Source organism: Prionailurus bengalensis, chromosome D4, assembly GCF_016509475.1.
Source record: "Prionailurus bengalensis isolate Pbe53 chromosome D4, Fcat_Pben_1.1_paternal_pri, whole genome shotgun sequence".
In the NCBI taxonomy this organism is placed as follows: domain Eukaryota; kingdom Metazoa; phylum Chordata; class Mammalia; order Carnivora; family Felidae; genus Prionailurus; species Prionailurus bengalensis.
The window spans coordinates 169,972-194,274 of NC_057359.1; the positions used below are offsets into that span (position 1 = coordinate 169,972).

Here is a 24,303-nt window from a genome sequence, read left to right on the forward strand (position 1 = left end):
CTGAAGATGTGAGCCGCCTGTGGGGATGGGCATTGCCCTGAAGTCTGACAGGCACCATCTGGTCTTTCATGACGTGAATTTTCTTTGGCTCCTGTTATGCTCATACGTTTTAGTACAGATGTTTCTCTAAATGTCAGCATACAACATTATTAGAACACATTGTATTAAGTTGAACCTAATGTTTTGAACATTTTTAACTTATGGAAACATCCATTTCATATGCTTCAGGCTAATATTTTATCTGTCATGTTAGAAGCCAGAGATACCTAGAAGCTGGTCCTTCTGGGATTTTTCAGTACAGGTCACCATGAGGAACATGGGAGTACACGGCATTGGGGCTGCTGTGGACTTACACCAGGGCTCTGGGAGACAAAGGGGAGATTCTTAAAGCACCATTAGATGAGTAGAGAAGGAAAATTTCATTCCATAGAAAAGTGGAAATTACCTGTAAATGAGGAATATAAAAGTTTTTCATTTTATTATTCCCCATTTATAGGAAGGATCTAGCTGTTATTGGAGGGCTGGGGGGGGGGGGGGGGGAGGGGGTTCAGCCCCAAAAGAGATTTCACAAACATCTCTGTCATTTCTCCTTATAGATCTTAGGGCAGAGAGTAAGACCATATTAAAAGGACACAGTAAAACCAAGAAAACGTTTGTGCACCAAATGAAACTACAGTAGGCTAAAAGTCCCTTATCTACTTTATGTAAGTCCCTAATTTTGAGATGCGTTTCTGAGAAGACTGGCTCCCTTCTCTTTGTTCTGATACAGGAGTTGCCCAGGGGATCATAACTGGAATAAGAGGACTGTGTAATGGCCTGGGGCCAGCACTGTATGGCTTCATATTCTACATGTTCCATGTGGAACTGACTGAGTTGGAACCGGAACTGAATTCTGATAATACTGCCTTGCAGGTAAACTGGTGATAAGTCTAGTTGTATAACAACCTCTGTGTCCGATTCCAGCAAATTCTGAACTTAAATTTGGAGAACGTTCTTGTTTATAGAATGTTACTATTGTATTTGGTAGTAGTAAGTGCTGTGTTCCGTGCATTCCTGGGATTAGGGAAGGATCATTTCAGTGATTTAATATATTCTTCAAAAGCTCTGTCTTAATCTTGTTCAGAGTCCGTTTTTACCGACTCAAGCACTCTGGTCAGAATGCCTTCCTTCCGTGAAGCCCAGCCAGGCCAAATAAAAAGTGAGATGACCTAAATCCCTGCTAGAAACTGAGTAGAGTGCTTTTCCTATTTATTTGATATTTCTTCAGTCCTTCCTTCAAAGCAGTGTTCAGTATTAATTTCTGTATGGAACTGCTCTTCATGTTCATGAACAGAGTGCTGACCTAAGGTTATAGGGTAGGACTGGAGATCCACAACTGCCATGTAAGCAGTTGAGAAGCGGTGCAAAGAGCAGTGACTGGTTGCCCTCTGTCATATTCCGGACACCAAGCTCTGTTAGATTTTGCCTTGATACTTAATGCAACATTTGCTTATGAAAAAAGGATTTACTTTTTGATGGTTTGGGGGAGTCACCTAGGACTAATTTTGGATTGAAGACTAACCTAATTCTTTGTCTCCATTTGTTTCCCTTGCCCATCAGGGAGCTGTCATCCCCGGCCCGCCGTTTTTGTTTGGGGCATGTATAGTTCTTATGTCTTTCCTGGTTGCCTTATTCATCCCTGAATATAGTAAAGGAAGTGGAATTCAAAAACACAGCAACAGCATCAGCGGCAGCCTGACCAACATGCCAGAGCGGGGCAGTGATGAGGACATTGAGCCACTGCTGCAAGACAGCAGCATCTGGGAGCTCTCTTCTTTCGAGGAGTCTGGGAATCAGTGCACCGAGCTGTAAACTGGGCAGAAAGGAGGATTCTGCAGATGCCGTCTCTAAGAGCCATGGGGAGCCACACCACATAGGAGATTTCATGGTGCTGGAGGGAAGATATTAGCGGCATCCTTCAGGGCCAGGTTTGAGAAGTGACTCCCTCCACCCTTCTGCCTCCTTCCTCCTCCTGGTTCTTTTCTTCTTTTTGTTTGTACATTAGAACAAGATTTGAAGTACTTTCCTGCAAAGAGTATTGCAGCTCTCAAAGTCATCTGGAGTCCACACTTCAAAACTTAAATAGAAAGATTTCGTATCTGTGGTAGGAAGGCTGGCTTTCCTTGAGTAATTCTGGAGTGATAGTCTTTCCATCTCCCTTTCCGTGGAAGGTACAGGGTGGTGTGGACAAGAGTTGAGGTGAAAAGTCCCTTCTTATTTTCTTCCTTCCTGTTTCTCTGATCCTTGCCCGCTTAGCCCACAGGTGTTCGTGAGTGGCCACTCCAAGAGTCACTCAGTTTCAGGGATCTCTTGCCTTTGTTCAAAGGTGAAACAAAAACCCCAAGTCTTATTCTCCTTTTCCTTCTACTTCCTATTCTTGGCTAGAATGAAATTGAGCATATAAACCTCTGGACATTATTAATACTGATCAGTGATAACCTTTACTAGATAAAGGAAATTTTTCTTAAAAATTTAAATTATGAAGAACTGGCAACTCATATTGCTAGTGTTTGGGTCAGATCCAAGGTGATTTTACAGAAGAAAAATACACATCAAGTAGTCTGGTGGCAACACAGAAATTGAAGGAAGTTTCAAAGAAAGTTTTTGACAATATAAATATTACTAAGTGAGGATGAGAATTAGTGACTGGATACGGGTAGAGTTTATATCCAAGTTCAGACCATAGAACGTATTATTACCATCTGCTCCTTGCTGCATCTTCTGTGTTTGTCTTCTGAGTTTTTCTCATTCATCACACTCCTGCCTTAACTGCTCTGTAGTGTGCATTTGTTTCCAGTCAGTATTTCCATCTGTTTATCTGACTTTTGAATCTCATGGGAATATGCACATTAAATTCTTTTCTAAAACATGGTGGTTTAGGAAGCTCAGTTTCAGAAATAAGTGTCTTGCTAATTTTTCGAGATGTTTTATGGACAGAAAAATTTACAGATTTATATGTATTTTGCTGCACCAGTAAATGGACCATTAACTAGGGCCCACCCACCTTTAACAGAGCACTCCTCTGAAAGTTTTATAGGTATGAAATATATGTAGATATTTGTAAGGAGTTTTAAATTTTTTTTTGATGGGGTGCTGTGTAAATCTTGTATTTATAAATGTAATGAAGGTGTTGACAGAAAAATATATATACATTTTTTATAAGGATTGTGTACTGACTGAATACATTTAAAAGAAAATATATTTTGAAACCTGTTCTGCTATGAACAGATAACATATCTTTTTACTATGCTGTTGGTTTTTAAGTTAAGCTTCCTAATGCATAATAAATTTGCAATGGATACTTTTATGTCTTTGGTGTTTCTTTAAAGCAAATAGTACCATCAATCTTCAGGTTCTCTTTTCGGTGGCTATCAACTAAATTGCTAATCCTTAAGCTAATGCAAAAGATAGGTTTATTTTCAAAAAAAGTGATTTGTAACAGACTCCCTTCAAAAACAAACCAGAACTTTTTTTTTATTAAAAAAATAACCCAGGGACACAAACGTATTTGTATGCCTGTTTTATTAGCATTATTCACAATGGCCAAACAGTGGAAGCAGCCTGCACGTCCAGTGTTGGATGCATGGATGAAAGTACTGTGGCACACACATACCATGAAATACTCAGCCTAAGATAGGAAGTTCTGACACACGCCACAACATGGATGAATACTCAAGACCTGCTAAGTGAAGTAAGCCAGGCACAAAAGGACTATTAGCCACTTCTGTGAAGTAGCTAGTCAAATTCAGACAGAAAGTGCAATGGGGGTTGCCAGAATTAGAGGAAAGGGCAAGCAGGAGCTTCTTGGTTAATGGGTAGAGTTTCAGTTTTGCAGGATGAGAAAAGTTCTGGAGATGTTACATAAAAGTGAATGTACTCAATGCCTCGGAACTATTTAAAATGGCTAAAATGGTAAATTCTATGTACCACAATTCTGCCACAATATTTTTAAATGCCCCCATGACATTTTTACCACTGCTTATCAAAATTGTAGTTTCTTACCCAGCATAACAAATGTCAAAATTGAGGTAAAATTCACCATTTTAACCATTCCAAAGTGTGCAGTACAGTGGTTTTTAACTTATTCACATGGTTGTACAGCTGTTAGCACTGTCTCTAGAACGTTTCCATCATCCCAGTAAAGAAACACCATATCCCTTACCAATCACTACCAGTTCTCCTTATCCCCATTACCTGGCAACTGGTAATCTGCTTTCTCTTTATAGAGATTTGCCTACTTTGGACATTTACTATAAACACAGTCCTACAATATGTGACATTTTGTGTCCAGTTCTTTCCATACAGCATGTTTCCAAGGTTCATCCATGTGTCAGATTTTATTCCTTTTTAAAGGCTGAAATACATTCCATCATATGAACATACCACATTCCCTTTATTCATTTATCAGTCAAATGTAAATGGACATTTGGGTTTCCACTTTTAGGTTATTATGAATAATGCTGCTATGAACAATCTTATCCAGGTTTTAGGTAAACATGCTTTCAATTCTTCTTTGGAATATACCTGGGATAGGAATTGCTGGTTTATATGGCAACTGTTTATTTGAGGAACCACCACCGTCTTTTTCACAGCAGCTGCACATGTTACGTTCCCATCAGTAATGTAGAAGGTGCGAATTTCTCCATATCCTTGTCTAGCACTTGTTTTCTGTTTTGTCATCATTTATAGATAATTATGGTTGGTTTAAAATGGTACCTCAACGTGGTTTTCACTTGCTGTTTTCCTAATGACTGATGATATTGAGTCTCTTTTCATGAGTGGTTTGCCATTTGTGTATTTTCTCTGGAGAAATGTCTAAGTTCATGGCCCCCTTTTGAACTGGGATGTTCTGTTGTTGAGTTGTAAGAGTTCTTTACATATTCTGGATACTAGGTTCTTATCAGGTAAATGACTGGCAAATGTTTTCTCCCATTCTGTGGGTTGTCTTCCCTTAATGGTGTACTTTGAAAAGTTTTAATTTTGATGACATCCAGCCTCTCCGTGTTTTCTTTTGTTGCTTATTATGTTTGGTGTCCCATCAAAGAATTTGTTACCAAATACAAGGTTATGAAAAATTACCCTTATTTTCTAAGAGTTTTAGTCTTTGACCCATTTTGAGTTAATTTTTATATGTTATATGAGATATTTCAATCTCATTCTTTCTCATGTGAATATTCAGTGATCTAAGTACCACTTGTTTGAAGAGATTCTTTCCCCACTGAAAGGTGTTAGCACACATGTCAAAAATTTGATGGACAATGATGTGCGGGGTCTACTTCTGGAATTTTTATTTTTTCAAGAAAATAGCATTTTGTTATTGTTTTTGGTTTTCTTTGTTTTATTTAAATCCAAATTAGTTAACATATAGTGTAATGATTTCAGGAATAGAATTTAGTAATTCATCACTTATATATAACACCCAGTGATCATCACAACTGTACTCTTTAATGCCCCTCGCCCATTTAGCCCATCCTCCCATCCAACACCCCACCAGGAACCCGCAGTTTGTTCTCTGTGTTTACGAGAATAACCCTCAGTTTGTTCTGTGCTTGTTCTCTTATGGTTTGTCTCCCTTTCTGTTTTTATTTTATTTTTGCTTCCCTTGTGTTCATCTGTTTTGTAACTTAAATTCCACATGAGTGAAGTCATCTGATATTTGTCTTTCTCTAATTTTGCTTAGCATAATACCCTCTAGTTCCATCCATGTTGTTGCAAACAGCAAGATTCCATTCTTTTTGATTGCCAAGTAAGGTTCCATTAGATATATACCACATTTTCTTTATCCATTCATCTGTCAATGGACATTTGGGCTCTTTTCATACTTTGGCTATTGTCGATAGTGCTGCTGTAAACATTGGGGTGCATGTGCCCCTTTGGATCAGCACTCCTGTATCCTCTGGATGAATTCCTAGTAGTGCCTTGCTGGGTCATAGGGCAGTTCTATTTTTAATTTTTTGAAGAACCGCCTTCTAGAGTGGCTGCACCAGTTTGCATTCCCACCAGCAGTGCAAAAGGGTTCCTCTTTCTCTGCATCCTCACCATCATCTGTTGTTGTCTGAGTTGTTAATTTTAGCCATTCTGACTGGTGTGAGGTGGTATCTCAGTGTGGTTTTGATTTGTATTTCCCTGATGATGAGCAGTGTTGAGCGTCTTTTCGTGTATCTTTTGGCCATCTGATGTCTTCTTCGGAAAAGTGTCTATTCATGTCTTCTGCCCATTTTTTTCACTGAATTATTTGTTTTTTGGGTGTTAAGTTTGATAAGTTCTTTATAGATTTTGGATACTGACCTTTTATCCAATATGTCATTTGCAGATATCTTCCTCCATGCTGTCAGTTGCCTTTTAGTTTGCTGATTGTTTCCTTTGCTGTTGCAGAAGCTTTTTATCTTGATGAGGCCCCAATAGTTTATTTTTGCTTTTGTTTCCCTTGCCTCTGGAGATGTGTTGAGTAAGAAATTGTTGTAGCTGAGGTCAAAGAGGTTGTTGTCTGTTTTCTCCTCTAGGATTTTGATGGTTTCCTGTCTTACATTTAGGTCTTTCATCCATTTTGAGTTTATGTTTGTGTATGGTGTAAGAAAGTGGTCCAGTTTCATTGTTCTGCATGTTGCTGTCCAGTTCTCCCAGCACCGTTTGCTAAAGAAACTTTTTTCCATTGGATATACTCTTCTCTGCTTTGCCAAAGATTTGTTGGCCATACATTTGTGGGTCCATTCCTGGGTTCTCTATTCTATTCCATTGATCTATGTGTCTTTTTGTGCCAGTACATATTTCTGGACTCTTAATTCTATCCCATTGGTCTCTATGCCTGTTCTTATACAAGTACCACACGGTTTTGATAGCTAGGTTTACAACAGTAAGTTCTGAAATAAAAAAGTGTAAATCCTCCATCTTTATTATTTAAAGTTGACTATTCAGTGACTCCTGCGATTTCATACAAAATTTAAAATGAGCTTTTCCACTTCTGTGGGGGAAAAAAGGCAGCTGGTATTTTGATAGGGATTGCATTGAACCTGTAGATCACCTTGGGTAGTATTGCCATCTTAGCAATATTTAAGTCTTTCTACCCATATGACAAGGGATGTTTTTGTTTAATTTTATGTTTAGATCGTTCACTGCCAGTGTATAGAAATACAACTAATTTTTGTGTGTTGATTGTGTATCCCACAACTTTGCTGAATTTATTAGTGCTAAGAGTTCTTTTTTTGTGGATTCGTTAGGGTTTTTTGTATATTAGAACATGTCATCTCCAGAGATCTGTTTCTTCCTTTCCAGTTTAGATGTCTTTTAGTTTTTTGCCTAATTTTCTGGCTAGAATTTTTAGTGTTGAAGAGCAGTGTCAAAAGCAGGCATACTTCCTAAGTATGATATTAGTTGGAGGTTTTTCATAGATTCCCTTTGTCGTGTTGTGGGAAGTTCCCCTCTATTCCTAGTTTGCTGGGTATCTTGTTTTCTTTTTTTAATTATGAAAGGATATTCTGTCAAATACTTTTTCTGCATCAAGATGACTGTTTTATTCTTCATTCTCTTAATGTGATGGATCACACTGGTTGATCTTCATATGTTGATCCACCCTTGCATTAATTACTGAGCTAGATCCCACTTGGTCATGGTGCATAATCAGTTTAATATGCTATGGGATGCAGTGCACTAATTATTTTTGATGTTTTTAGGATTTCTGTATCTATTGTCTTAAGGGATATTAGTCTTTTGTAGTGATATATGTGGTAATTCTGGCCATGTAGAATGAGTTGGGAAAAGTTCCCTCTTCTGTTTTCTCAGAGGGTTTAAGAAAGATTGGTGTTGATAGTTCTTTAAACATTTTGGTAGAATGCCACTCTATTAGGGTGTCCCACACCAGTTATTCAAACAATTTAATGGAAAGAATTATTAAATCGGCAACTAAAAGAGCGAGCAGAGAACTCTAAGGCAGTTGTTTTCAAACTTCTGCATGCATTAGGGTCAGCTGGAGGGCTTGTGAAGCAGAGAGCCCTTGTCACACCATGAGAGTTAACTTAGTAGACCCATGTGGTGCTTGAGAATATCTGCGCTTCTAACAAGTTCCCAGGAGAAAGTGACTGCTGATCATGGGACCACAGTTTAACAACTACTGTTCCAAAGTATCATGAGGGTGACAACTGCAGTTTCCCTGGGCTGAGAAGGGAAGAATACACATCTGAATTATTAAACTAGAGTCTTAGGAAAGGGGGTCCCCACGTGATTGGGTTTCAGACATCTGAAGAGGGGCTGCCAGGTGGTGGAATTTCTAGCCTTGGAAGTAAGTTCTGTGGGGTGATGGCTGGGGGCTGACACAGTGTACCTGGTTCTGCCAGCCAACTGGGTTTGGCTGTCACTCTCAGAAAGAACTGCACTGCCAGCATGCAGAAGCATCACCAGAATGAAGAAGTGAGAAGACAGGAAGGAGTCAGTCACGCCTCTTCTTCAGTTTGCAGTGTCCCTCCAGCATCCTTTTTGGCAGGGCAGAACTAAGAGACAGTGAGCTTCTGGTCCTTGCCACAAACTCCCCTGTGACACAGATCTGCGTTTCTAAAGTATCTGGATCTTCCACAGTCCTGCCATTTTTTGGGTAGCTATAGTTTTCTCCTAACTTTTCTACTGGGCATGAAGTACAGCTGAACAATGTGGGGGGGCAAGGGTGCCCAACACCTGTGCAGTTAAAGCTACACATAACTTGACTCACCAAAAACTGAACTACTAATAGGCGCTTCTTGACATGGACATATATTTTGTATGTTACATGTATCTTATACTGCATTGTTACAAAAAAGTAAGCTAGAGGAAAGAAAATGTTAAGAAAATCTTGAGAACACACATTTACAGTATTGTTTCATAAGAAGTCCATGTAGAGTGGACCCGTGCAATTCAAATCCTTTTTGTTCAAGGGCCAGAGAATCTCCTGAGTTCCAGGCAGAGCCCTCCTTTTGCCCACTGATGTCAGTGACCCATTTGCCTGAGGTGGCCAAGGACAGCTGCTTCCTCCAGTGCAGTGGAACCATAGCTGTGTCACCTTGTGGCAGTGTTACCCACATCCCTCCCATTAGCAGCTCTCAGAATTGCACAGATGGGTTAGTTAGTAGGTGTGATGGTAGGAATCCCTCCACTTCCTTGGGCCCGAAACCCCTGTATTCTGGCTCTTGAGAGCACCAAATACTGTCTCTCGCGACTGCCCTGTCAGAACTCCATCCTTTAAGGTTTGGGTTTTTATTATTATTACTCTTCTGATTAAAATTGTACACATATATTTTTGTACAAAATAAAGTTTGCAAGCTTACAGAATTCAAAGCAATGAGATAATGGTTAGATTAAGATACATATCATGAACATCAAGTTGTACACCTTAAACACAATTTTTATGTCAACGACAATAAAAAGTCTCATGGACGGGGGAAGCCAGGAAGATGGTGGAGTCAGAGGACCCAAAGTTCACCTTGTCCCAGGGATACAGCTAGATAACATATCAGCATAAATACCCCAGAAAATGATCTGAAGATTGGCAGAGCAAACACCACAGCTAAAGGTAGAGAAGACCACACTGAATAAGGTAGGAAGGGCAGAGACGTAGGTTTGGGGTGAAAAGAGACTATAGCCATCTATGGTCAGAGGGAGCCTTACACAGTGGTGTAAAGGGCAAAAAACAGACCATCACCCCAGCAATCCTTACACGGGGAACCCTATGGTATTTGGCTTTGAAAGTGAGATGGGCCAAATTTTGTGAGTTCTTACATACAGTTGGACTTAAAGTCAGGAACTTTAAAAATCAGCAGGCTTGGCTATGGGAGAGCCTGGATGTGATTAGGAAGCTCGATCCCCACCCTTAAAGCCAAAGCACCATCAACAGCCAGCAGAGATACAGCATGGGGGCAGACATGAGGGAGAATGATTTACTCATCTCAGAGAATGGCCAGGAGAGGCGAGGAGACCCTCCAGGAACAAAGGGGCTGGCAGGCGCTATTTCCTTCACTTGTTCCCCACCATAAACACATGGCCACCAGTGGGAAGCAGTGCAGCACCCACACTCACTACCTAACTTGCTTACGCCAAGCCCCAGCCACTCACTCTACAGCAGATCTACCCTTTCCAGTCACATTTGCCTCAGTCCAGGTGCTTATGAGTCCCTTCCTCGAGAAGACTGGAACAAACCCTACCACCACTTTTCTAGCAATATATGCCTCAGGTCCAGCAGTGGAAGGTCTCATTACACAAGGAGACCAGCACATACCTTGTTACAATGTGCCAGACCCCAGCTGGGTCCAAACACTACCCACAATAGGCAAACAGAGCTTCTCTCTGCAAACAACTGAAGTAAAAAGCAACCAGCACATAACAGCAGAGCACACGCAACCCAAATTTCCTGAAGCGAACACGGGAACACAGAACACTGTACTGCCAGGCACTATAGGACCTCTTTATAGGGCTATTACTTCAAGGACACATAGCTGACTTTCCTAACACACAAAAACAGAGAAGGGAACAAAATGAGACAGAGGAGTATGTCCCAAATCAAAGAACAGGTCAAACCACAGCAAGTGACCTAAGCAAAACAGGGATAAGTAATATGCCTGATAGAGAATTTAAAGTAATGATGATGAAGATATTCACTGGACTTGAGAAAAGAGTGGAAGACTTCAGTGAGACCCTTAAAGAAATAAAAAAGAAGACAATAAATGAAATTAAAAACACACTTGATAGAATAAATGGCAGGCTAGAGAAAGCAGGGACCACATTAATGACCCAGAAGACACTAATAGAAAGTAATTAAAGCTGAGCAAGTGAGAGACAAAAGTTATACAAATTGAGAATAGACTTAGGGAACTCAGTGAGTCTACCAAGTATAGTAACATTCACATTACAAGGATAGAAAAAGGAAGAAGAAAGAGGTAGAAGGAAGAAGAGGAAGAAAACAGATATCCCCCAACAAAATTAACCACATGAGGTCCACACCAAGATGTCGATATAGTAATTAAAGCAACAGAAAATAATGATAATTTTTTTAAATAAACAAGAGAAAAGAGTTACATACAAGGGAAACCCCACAAGACTATCAGGATTTTTCATCAGAAACTTTGTAGGCCAGGAGGAGTGGCATAATTGTTTCAAAGTGCAAAAGGGAAAAATCTGCAGCCAAAAGTACCCACTACCATAAGGTTACTCACTAGGCCTGAGAAAAGAAGACATCAGTGAGACCCTTACCACAGAGATAAAAGACAAAAAAAAACTGGAGATGAAGAAAGCAATAAATTGGATTAGAAACACACTGGATGCAATGAGCAGCAGGAATGGATGGAGCACAGGAATGAATTAATGACCTAGAAGACAAAGTAATGGAAAGCAATGAAGCTGAAAAAAGAGAAAGAAGAATTAGGCAACACAAGAATAAACTTAGGGAACTCAGTGACTCCTCAAACATAATAAAATACATATTGCAAGTCTCAGAAGAAGAGAGAGCAAAGGGGGACAAAATTTATGAGGAAATAATAGCTGAAAACTTCCCTAATCTGGGGAAGATCCAGGAAGCACAGAGAACTCCCATCAAAATCAACAAAAGCAGCCAACACCTAGACATCTTGTACTTAAACTTGCAAAATACAGTGACAAAGAAAAAAATCTTAAAAGTAACAAAAGAAGTCCTTAACATAGAAAGACCCAAAAGACTAGCTAGAGCTTTCTCAAAAAGAAATCTGTCAAGCCAGAAGGGAGTGGCATGATATATACCAGGTGCTGAATGGGAAAAATATGCAGCCAATAATACTCTATCCAGCAAGGCTGTTATTCAGATTAGAAGGAGAGATAAAGAGTTTATCAAACAAAAAGTGAAGGAGTTTGTGACCACTAAGCCAGCCCTGAAAGAAATATTAAAGGAGATTGAGTGCAAAGGAGAGATCAAAAGTGACAGAGACAAGAAAGGAAGAGAAAATCTCCAGAAACAATGACAAACAGGTAATAAAATGGTAATAAATACATACCTATCAATAATTACTTTGAAAGGAAATGGAGTAAATGATCTAATTAAGACATAGGGTGTCAGAATGGATTAAAAAAAAAAAAGACCCATCTCTATTCTCTATGCTACTTGACAAGAGACTCATTTTAGACCATACCTGAAGATTGGAAATGAGGGGATGGAGAAAACTTTATCATGCAAATGGATGTCAAAAGAAAGCTGCAGTAGGAATACTTATATCAGACAAATTAGACTTTGTGTTTTTTTTTTTTTTAAGAATTGGAATTCATCCCTTTTTCTACAGGAAGCCTCAAGAAGTTAAGTGACTCCATTTTTTTTTTAAACATTTATTTAATATTGAGAGAGAGACACACACAGAGGGTTAGCAGGGGAGGGGTAAAGAGAAAGGGGGAGACACAGAATCTGAAGCAGGCTTCAGGCTCTGAGTTGTCAGCACAGAGCCCAACGCGGGGCTCAAACTCAAAAACTGCAAGATCATGACCTGAGACGAAGTCGGTCGCTTAACCCACTGAGCCACCCAGGCACCCCAGACAAATTAGACTTAAAACAAAGACTGTAAAAAGAGAAGAAGAGCATTAATCATAAGGGGACAATCCAACACGAAGATACAATTGTAAACATTCGTGAGCTCAACATGGAAGCACCCAAAAAGCAGCTACATAAAGCAGCTAATAACAAACATAAAAGAATTGATAGCAATACAGTAAAAGTAGGGAACTTTAACATTCCACTTACATCAATGGACAGATCATCTAAGCAAAAAATCAACAAGGAAACAATGGATGTGAATGACACACTAGATGGCATGGACTTAACAGATATATTCAGAACATTCCATCCTAAAGCGGCAGAATACACATTCTTTTCAAGTGCATATGGGACATTCTACAAAATAGATCACATATTAGTCACAAGCAAGCTTCAACAAATACAAAAAGGTTGAAGTCATACCATGCACCTTTCCTGACCACAATTCTATGAAACCAGAAGTTCCTGGAAAGACCGCAAATACATGGAGGTTAAACAACATGCTACTAAACAATGAATGGGTCAACCAGGAAATCAAAAAAATTAATAAAATAAAATATAAACATGGAAACAAAAGCAAATGAAAACACGATGGTCCAAAACCTTTGTGATGTAGCAAAAGCGGTCCTAAGAAGCAAGTATACAGCGATACAGGCCTACCTCAAGAACTTAGAAAAATCTCAAACAACCTAACTTTAAACCTAAAGGATCTAGAAAAAGAACAGGCAAAGCCTTTAAAAGGGGGTGGGAAGACACCTGGACGGCTCAATCAGTTAAGTGTCTGACTTGCTTTTGGCTCAGGCCATGACCTCATGTTTCATGAGTTTGAGCCCCAGGTTGGGTTCCCCATTGGCAGTACAGAGTCTGCTTGGTATTCTCTGTCTTTCTACTTCTCTCTCTTCCCACTCCCACTCTCTCTCAAAATAAGTAAGTAAACTCTAAAAAAAAAGATATAGAAACTAAAAATAAACAAACAAAAACAAACAAACCAGTGGAACAGATCAAGGAAACCAGGAGCTGGAAATTGCTAAAATTGATAAACCTCTAGCCAGACTTCTGGAAAAGAGAAAGGTCTCAAAATCAAAAATGAGAGAGGAGAAATACCAACTAACACCACAAACATATAAACAACTTTAAGAGATGATTATGAAAAATTGCGTGCCAACAAATTGGACAACCTAGAAGAAATGGATAAATTCCTAGAAACATATAACTTAACCAAAACTGAAGCAGGAAGAAATAGAAAATTTGAACAGGCCAATTACTAGCAAGTAAACTGAATCAGTAATCAGAAATTCCCAACAAACAAAAGGCCTTACAGACTACTTCACAGGCAAATTCTGCCTTTAAAAAAGAGTTAACATCTATTCTTCTCAAACTATTCCAAAAAATAAAAGAGGAAGGAAAACTTCCAAAATTATTCTAGGAGGCCAGCATTACCCTGGTACCAAAATCAGATAAATACACTGCAAAAAAAGAGAACTACAGGTCATTATTTCTGATGACTATGTAAAAATCCTCACCAAATACTAGCAAACCAATTCCAACAATACATTTAAAAACTCAATTCACCACAATCATGTGGGATTTATTCCCAGGATGCAAGGATAGTTCAATATTTGTAAATCAATCAATGTGATACATCACATCAATAAAATAAAGTATAAAAACCATATCATTACAATAAATACAAAACACATTTGAGAAAGTACAATGTCCATTCGTGATAAAAAAAAAAAATCAGCAAACATACCTCCACATAATAAAGGTCCTACATGAAAAACTCACAGCAAACATCATACACAATGGAGAAAAACAGAGCTTTTCCCCTAAGGTCAGGAACAATACAAGGATGTCCACTCTCACCTCTTTTATTCAATATAGTACTGAAGTCTTAGCCACAATAATCAGACAACAAAAAGAAATGAAATCTATTATCCAAATAGATAAGAAGTAAAATGTTCACTATTTGCAAATAACATGATACTATATATAGGAAACCTGAAAGACCCCACCAAAAAACTACTAAAATTAATCAATGGATTCAGTAAGATTGCAAGATACAAAATCAACATACAGAAATCTGTTGCATTTCTATACACCAACAATGAAGCAGGAGAAAAAGAAATTAAAATAGTCCCATTTAAAATTGTACCAAAGAAGAAACAAACTAGGAATGAACTTAACCAAAAAGGTAAAGATCTGTAGTCTGAAAAGTATAAAACAATGATGAAAGAAATTGAAGATGACACAAAGAAATGGAAAGACATGCTCACGAATTGGAAAAACAAACAAGGTTGAAATGTACTACCCAAAGCAATTTACAGATTTAATTCAATCCAATCAAAATACCAACAGTATTTTTCACAAAAGTAGAACAACCCTAAAATTTGCATGGAAGCACAAAAGACCACAAATAGCCAAAGCAATCTTGAGAAAGAATAAAACTGGAGGTATCACAATCCTAGATTTCAAGATATAATACAAAGCTGCAGTAATCAAAACAGTATGGTACTGGCACAAAAACAGACACATAGATCAATGGAACAGAATAGAAAGTCCAGAAAAAAAAACCACCACTTTAAGTCAACCAATCTTCACCAAAGCAGGAAAAATACACAATGAGGAAAAAACTCTCTCTTCAACGAATGGTGTTGGGAAAACTGGGCAGCTACATGTAAAAGAATATAACTGGACCACATTCTTATACCACACACAAAAATAAAATGGATCAAGGACTTGAATGTGGGACCAAAAACCATAAAAATCCTACAAGAGAGCTCAGACAGTAATTTCTCTTACATCAACCATAGCAACATTTTTCTAGTTATGTCTGCTAAGGCAATGGAAACAAAAGCAAAAATAAACTATTGGGACTACATCAAAATAAAAAGCTGCACAGCAAGGAAACCATCTACAAAACTAAAAGGCAACCTAATGAATGTTAGATGGTATCTATAAAATGACATACCTGATAAAGGATTAGCATCCAAAATATATACAGGATTCCTAAAACTCAACACCCAAAACAATCCAATTAAAAAACAAGAAGACATGAATAGACATCTCTCCAAAGAAGACATAGAGGTGGCCAACAGACACATGAAAAGACACTCAACATCATTTACCATCAAAAAAATGCAAATCTCAACCAAAATGAGATATCACATCACACTTGTCATAATAGCTAAAATCAAAAACACAACAAACCACAGTGTTGGCAAGGATGTAGAGAAAAAAGAACCTTTGTGCACTGTTTGTGGGAATGTAAACTTGTACAGCCACTGTGGAAAACAGTATGGAACTTCCTCAAAAAGTTTAAAAAAATGGCATTATCATACAATCCAATAAATGCACTACTGGGTATTTGCCTAAGAGATACAAAAACACTAATTCAAAGGGATACAATACAGGTACCCCTATGTTTACTGCAGCATTATTTACAATAGCCAAATGATAGAAGCAGTCCAAGTGTCCATCCATAGATTAAGGGTTAAACATGTGGTGTATATATACAGTGGAGCATTATTCAGCCACAAAAAAAGAATGATATCTTGCCATTTGTCATAATATAGATGGAACTAGATAGTATAATGCTAAGTGAAGTGAGTAACTCAGAGAAAGACAAATACCATGTGATTTCACTCATGTGGAATTTAAGAAATGAGCAAAGGAGAAAAAGAGACAAATCAAGAAACAGACTCATAACTATAGAGAACTGATAGTTACCAGAGGCAGGATGGGTAAAATAGGTGATAAGGATTAAAGAACACACTTATTACAGAATAAGTACAGAATAGCTGAATCACTGTATTGTACACCTGAAACAAATATAACCCTATATGTTACCAATATTAGATTAAAATAAAAATTTAATAAAATTTTTAAGTTTCATGGATACTTGGATTTAAGTGGAGAAAAGTATATTTCTATATACTAGCAATAAACAATTAGAAAATTAAATAATTTTATTCACAGGATAAATTTCTGTGAATTTGAAAACATTTGAAAAAAACATTTGAAAAATTCAACTTTTATGATAACAACGCTTCAAAAAGTAGGTATAGAGGAAATGAATCTCAGCAAAATAAAACATGACAAGCCCACAAATAACACACTACTCAATAGTGAAAAGGTCGGAGCTTTTCTTTAAAATAAGGAACAATATAAAAATGCCCACTCTTACCACTTTTATTTAACATTGTATTGAAAGTCTTAGGCAGAGCAATTAGGCAAGAAAAAGAAATAATAGGCATCCAAATTGGGAGGGAAGAAGTAAAACTCACTGTTTGCAGATGACATAATATTACATGTAGAAAACCATAAAGACTCTAAACAAAATAAATGAAAGACTCCATGGGCGTCTAGGTGGCTGCTGTTTGAGCATCCAGCTTTTTTTTTTAATATTTATTTTTGAGAGAGATGCAGACTGCAAGTGGGGGAGGGGCAGAGGGAGACACGGAATTGGAAGCAGGCTCTAGGCTCTGAGCTGTCAGCACAGAGCCTGATGCTGGGCTCAAACCCACAAACTGTGAGATCATGACCTGAGCCCAAGTCAGACACTTAACCAACTGAACCACCCAGGCGCCCCAAGCATCCAACTCTTGATTTTGGCTCAGGTCATGATCCCAGGTTTGTGGGACCAAGCCCCATGTCAGACTCTGCACTGAGCATGCAGCCTGTTTAGGATTCTCTCCCTCCCTCTACCCTAAATATGAACTATTGAAGAAATTAAGAAAACAATTCCATTTATAATTGCACCAAAATGAATATAATACCTAGAAATAAATTTAGGAGGTGAAAGACCTATATACTTAAAACTGTATGACAGATGAAATAAATTGAAGAGAACCCCCCAAAAAATGGAAAGATATTCAATGTTCATAGGTTGGAAGAATTAATACTGTTAAATATGCATATTATCCAAAGCAACCTTCAAATTCAATGCAATCCCTATTAAAACTCCCAACTGTATTTTTTCATAGATATAAAACAAGCAATCCTAAAATGTTCATGGAACCACAAAAGACCCCAAATATTCAAAGGAATCTTGAGAAAGAACAACAAGTCTGGAGTATCACACTCCCTTATTTCAAATAATATTATAAAAGTTTAGTAATCAGTATGGTGTTGGCATAAAAACGAACACATATAGAAACAACAGAGCCCAGAAATTAACCCACACATATATAGCCAATTCATTTATGACAGAGGAGCCAGGAAAATACAACTGGGGGGAAAGATGAATTGTTAAATCAACGTTACTGGAAAAAAGAACAGCAACATGCAGAAGAATGAAACTGGACAACTGAATCACACCATTCACAAAAATTAACTCAAAATAGATTAAAGACTTGAATGTAGAACTTGAAATCATAACAAACCTAAAAGCAGTAATGTCAATGTCAGTCTTGGTAATAAATTTTTGGATCTCACTCTAAAAGCAAAGGCCATAAAAGCAAAAGTCAGCAAGTGGAACTACATCTAACTGAAAAGCTTCTGCCCAGCAAAGGAAACCATTAACAAAATGGAAATGCAAACCACCAGAATGGGAGAAAATTTCTGAAATTTTGCATATCATATATCTGATAATGGGTTAATATCCAAAATAGATTATGAACTTATACAACTCAAGAGAAAATAAACACAAAGTCTGATTTTAAAAAAAGGGGGGCGGGGAGGAGGGTGGTAGACCTGAAGAGACATTTTTTCAAAGACTTATAGATGGGCAACAGTACATGATTCTCAATGTCACTAATCATCAGGAAAATGCAAATCAATGCATTTGCTATGCTATGCAATGCAATGCACAATGAGCTATCACCTCACACCTGTCAGAATGGCTATTAAAAAATAAAAATAGGGGCACCTGGGTGGCTCAATCGGTTAAGTGTCCAACTCTTGATTTCAACTCTGGTCATGATCTCACAGTTTGTGAGATCGAGCCCCACTGCTTAGGATTCTCTCTCTCCCTCTCTCTGTGCCTCCCCCCCACACACACACACACTTTCTCTCTCTCTCTCTCAAAATAAATTTTAAAATATAAAAATAACATTAGCAAGAATGCAGAGAAAAGGGAACACTTGTTCACTGTTGGAAATATAAATTGATGCGGCCACTATGGAAAACAGATGTAGTTTTCTTAAGTAAAAGACAGGAATTACCACGTTAATCTAGCAACTCCACTTCTGTGTATTTATTGAAGAAAACAAAAACACTAACTTGAAAAGATATGCATCTTCCTTTTCTTTGCAGCATTATTTACAAGTTCCAAGATATAGGAACAATCTAAGGGTCTCGCAATGCATTAACGGACAAAGTAATGCAATATATACATACACACACACACACACACACACACACACACACACACACACAGACAAAATATTACTCAGCCACAAAAAAAAAATCTTGTTTAAAAAAATTCATTTACAATAGCTCCCCCCAAAATTAGGAGTAAATCTAACAAAATATGTGAAGGATCTGTATGCAGACTACGAAACACTAATGAAGGAACTCAAACAAGACCTACTTAAATGGAGAGGCAGCATGGCAAAGATGTCAATTCCCCCAAACTGATCTACAGATTTAATGTAATTCTTAAGATCCCAGAAGGATCTTTGTAGAATAACACAAGAAGATACTAAAATTTGTATGGTAAGAGTGTAGTAGTAGCTATGATAATTTTGAAAAAGAACAAGTTGGGGGCATCGTGCTACCTGATTTTAATAAGTACTTTATAATTACAGTAATCAAGACCATGTGGTGTTGGAAGAGAGACAGACACATAGCAGAGCAAAGAACCCAGAAACAGCCCCACGTAAGAACGGCCAAATGATGTCCGACAAAGGTGCAAAAGCAAAAAAGTGGTCCATGTAGATCTAATTCTTTACAATTGCTCTACGATATATCTTTGTAGCATTGAGGCTGCTTTATGACTTCTAACTGTTCTTCCACATCTTTTCAATATATTTTCCACACAGTAACCAGAGTGATCATGATAAAAATCTGTCACATCTTGTCCCTCAATTGCCCAACACCTCTGGCCCCCTCACACTGGTCCAGAGACTCCACATACCCTCCCCCAATTCTGTTGCCCCCTGCACACCGGCCACCCCCAGACCCCTAAAGTCGCTTCTGCCTCTGGGCATCCTCACGTTGTCCCCCTGATGCCTTTCCTGGCTGTCCTATTGAAAATCACCATCCAGTCCCCAGAACAGCCTCTACCATTCTGACCTTCAGAGCTGCCTTTCTGAACACAGGACTGTACTATTCTGAAGAAGACTGCTTTGCTGTGGAAATGCACTCTGTTCTGCCAGAAGTTGGCTAATTTTTTCCTTCTCTTAGTTGCAAAGCAGAAACTAAACTATCTGAAAATTCATCCTATGAAGGGCAGTCTGTTTTCAATCTCTCTCTGTTAAGTTCAGAGTACATCTCACATTTTGATCTCTGCACCCACTCTGCTCCCTTGGGATCTACCCTGGAGGGGCTAGCTGCTGGGAAGGACTTGGAAGTGCACTCACTCATGGGCTAAGCACTGGTTTGAGAGCCAGGAGCAGCTAGAAGTTGTTGTCTGGGCACCTTCCCTGACCTTCTCAGGAAAGAGAAACCGTTTGGGCAAGGAACACAGAGGAGCACTGGGTAGAGCTTCTGTTCTGGGACAGCCTTGGATGCTCTTTGTACCTGACTGAATGTCCAACAAAACAGCTATAGATCACCATCCTCTGCCAACTGGAACTCTGGGCTTCTGGTTCTTTTCTAATGAGACATATGCCTTCTATCTCTTGCCACATATTTCCTCATACCATCTAGACTGAATTCATGGCCGCTGTATTTACCATTGAATTTTCTCATGTATTTTCTGATTTTTGTCTGTGTCCCTGTCTAGTGGAGACAATATGTCTGCTGCCTTTAGCCCCCTGGTCCCACTGTGGGTCCAGGCACAGAGCTCATTGGTGTTCCTGAGCCAGAAGCCCCAGCAGGCAGCTGCACATGGGGAGAACCCACCCTGAGTCCCAGGCTCCCCAGAGCAGGTGCCTGGTGCTGCCCCTTCTCAGATATACAGCACTGTTCAGGCTCTTCAAACAGTTTCTGTTTCCGTTCTATCCCTTGTCCAGGGAGATGGCAATCTTGGGCAATGGAGTTTGGATTTTATTCTTTTTACGTTTTTCCTTTTTCATTTTCAGTTCTGTGATTAAGATAGATGGAGTGAGCATCTGGACTAGGTTCCCCTGTCTCACTTTCTAGATTTCTTGTATTTATTTAGTTTGTTTGTTTTTAAGTTTGAGAGAGACAGAGACAGGGAGAGTGGCGGAGGGGCAGGCAAAGAGGGAGAATCCCACACAGGCTCCAAGTTGCCAGCACAGAGCCCAAAGCGGGGCTCGAACTCACAAAACTGAGATCATGACCTGGGCCAAAACCAAGAGTTGGACGCTTAGCTGACTGAGCCACATAGGTGCCCAAGCTTTGCTGTGCTTGAAAGTTTTTTTTCTTTCCTTTCTTTTTATTTTCTGTTTGCCTGACCTTCCTTGATGTTGCGCCCAGCAATCTATCTCACAATTTATTCCTATTACCAAACACTCTTGAGCAGTAATATCAAGACAGTATAAGTCACAGCTACACTTCTGAGTTTTTTTGTTCTTTCCTGTTTAACGACAGTAATGATTTCACATTAAATGTATATAACACATAAAGAGAGGAGTAAGAGAGAAAAGTGATACTACCTCATATGAAAGTACACTAACCTACTTCCTCTTCTAACCATAGTAATTCTAGACGAAAGCACTGTCCTCTTCTGTTATGAAAGAGTACTTGAAACTTCCTTGTCCTTATCTTTTCTACCAGCATGGCGAGCTCCCAAAAGTCCACTTAGGGGAGTTCTGAATCTGGCCAATTGCTGGATATAAAAGTGATATTAGGAAAGATAATTACATACCCAAACTGCTTGTGAATCTCCTGTTTAAGGCTATTGCCCTACAATTATATAAGAATCAAAAAACCTGTTTTTCTGAATATGTTCAGAATATGTTTTTCTCCATTATTAGTTAAAAACAAAAGAAACATCCTTAGCAGCAAAGTTTTCAACTGACTGCAACCATTAACTTATTATAATCTTTTTTAAAAGAAATTGCTTTCAATTACATGTTCATGCTATTTCCTTCAAGAATGAATGAGTGGGGGCGCCTGGGTGGCGCAGTCGGTTGAGCGTCCGACTTCAGCCAGGTCACGATCTCGCGGTCCGTGAGTTCGAGCCCCGCGTCAGGCTCTGGGCTGATGGCTCAGAGCCTGGAGCCTGTTTCCGATTCTGTGTCTCCCTCTCTCTCTGCCCCTCCCCCGTTCATGCTCTGTCTCTCTCTGTCCCAAAAATAAATAAAAACGTTGAAAAAAAAAATTTAAAAAAAAAAAAAAAAAAAAAAGAATGAATGAGTGAACGAATATATTTCAACTGTCAGTTGAATGCAGGTCAGCACTAAGAACGTTGCTGTGATCCTTAGTTTTGGCATAGCACTAAGAAGCCCTAAAAATTTTGTGAGGGAAATGAATTCAACTACAGCAATTTAAAGAAGAAACTATATTCCCCCCATAATGAACAAGACAAACAGGGAAAGATGGAGCTTCCTAGTCAGTCCACTACACTGCCCCAGAAAAGAGTAATCCTTGCACATCCTACCAGTGTACCTAAAGATGCAGAGCAAAAGTTAGAGCAGAAGATGGGGCTGATGATGTTCACACACCAAAAATAACTTTGGGTGGGGGTTAATTTCCCAATCCCAGGGAAACAAAGACTTTCATAACCATGTTCCATGGAGGCAACAGGTTGCAAGACCAACTGAGTAGCGCTAAAAACATAAATGTCCCCTAGACTGCTAAGCTTTTATCATAATAAATAGGCTCCCAAGAAACTATCCATAATGCTAGAGAGACTCGGTCCATACCAAGGAACTCATTCAGTTAATCATTTGACTCTCCATTATTGAGGGTTCAGTGCGTATTAGGCATTACCATAGGCAATACAGGCACAAGATGTCTAAGACATGGTCCCTGCTAAGAAAAACAACTCCTGATGATCTTTGTGCCTCACTCCTGACTATTTCTCAGCATTTTCTGAAATGCCTCTCAGTAAGCTGACCCAAAGACAGTTTAATTTTGATGGATATAATGAGATGATGATGTTGACGATTATGAAAACAGCTTCCATTTGCATTTTTTATATTTAGTCATTCCACTTATCAACACAAAAGTTCTATGAAGTACTACTAGGGCAAACAAAGCTGAAGGATATTTGATTCAACACACTCCTGAACAACCAATGGATTAAAGAAGAAATCAAAAAAGAAATCAAAAAATGTCTTGAGAGACACAAAATATAAACACACATACAAAAACTTAAAAGGTGCAGCAAAGCACTGCTAGATAGAAAATTTATAGCTATAGATGCATATATTAAGGGGGAAAAAAAATCTCAAAAAAAATTAACGTAATTCAAAAGACCTAAAAAGAAAAGAATAACTTAAGCCCTAAGTTTAGCAGAAAGAAGTAAAGAGTAGAACAGAAATAGGAAATAGAAAAATTGAAAAGATTAACCAAATTCTAAGAGTTGGTTCTTTGAAAAGATAAAACTGACAAAGCCTTAGCTAGACTAGACACAGAAAAGAGAGAGGACCCAAGTCAACAAAATTATAAATGAAAAAGAAGATATTACAACTGATACCATGGAAGTACAAAGGATCATAAGAGGCTACTATGAACTGTATGCCAACAAACTGAACAACCACACAAAAACAGAAAAATCCTCAGAAAAATACAACCTACCAAGATGAATCAGGAAGAAACAGAAAATCTGGGGGTGCACGTGGGTGGCTCAGTTGGTTGAGACTCTGACTTTGGCTCAGGTCATGATCTCACAGTTCATGACTTCAAGCCCCACATCAGGCTCTCTGCTGACAGCACAGAGCCTGCTTTGGGTCCTCTGTCCCCTTCTTTCTCTACCCCTCCCCCGCTTGTGATCTCTCTCAAAAATTTTTTTTAAAAATTAAAAAAAAAATAGAAAATCTGAATAGATCGATTACTAGTTTGGAGACTGAACTGGTAATCAAAAGTCTACCAATGAAGAAAAGCCCAGAATCAAATGGCTTCCCTCATAAATTTTACCAGATATTTAAAGAAAAATTGACACCACTCCTCCCCTCAAAGTCTTTCAAAAAATCAAATAGGAGAGAATACTCCCAAAGTCATTTTACAAGACCAGCATTATCCTGAACAAAGCCAGATTAGCACACTACTAGGAAACTACAGGTCAATATCTCTGAAAATGCAAAAGTTGCTGACAATATCCTAGCAAAGTAAATTCAGAGCACATTAAAAGTATAATTACATGATCAAGTGGGATTTATCACTGGTATACAAGGATGGTTCAACATATGCAATTCAGCCAATATTATACACTAATCAACCAATGTGATACACTGCATTAGAACAAAAGATAAAAATCCTATCATTTCAATAGGTGCAGAAAGAACACTGGACAAAATTCAACATCCCTTCATGATTAAAAAAAAAAAAAAACCTCTCAAATAACAGGGCAAAGAAAGAACATACTTCAACATAACAAGCACCATATGTGACAAGCCCACAGCCAACATACTCTAAGGTGAAAAGTTGAAAACATTTTTTTTTAAGATCAGGAACAGAATAAGAGTGCTCACTGTTGCCACCCCCATTGAACATAATGCTGGAAGTCTGAGCCAGAGAAATCA

General features: G+C 38.5%; 1 protein-coding gene across 3 annotated transcripts in view; it reads left to right on the top strand.

Annotated features, from left to right (window-relative positions):
- MFSD14B (major facilitator superfamily domain containing 14B) overlaps positions 1 to 3,346 on the top strand; it is a 73,268-nt gene extending 69,922 nt beyond the window's left edge. For all 3 annotated transcript variants that reach the window (XM_043566229.1, XM_043566230.1, XM_043566231.1), the window contains 2 exons: positions 770 to 912; positions 1,600 to 3,346. In XM_043566229.1, the coding sequence (XP_043422164.1) occupies positions 770 to 912; positions 1,600 to 1,851 (395 nt within the window). In that variant the 3' untranslated portion in view covers positions 1,852 to 3,346. The remainder of the gene's footprint in view (positions 1 to 769; positions 913 to 1,599) is intronic.
- Positions 3,347 to 24,303: the final 20,957 nt, after the last annotated feature.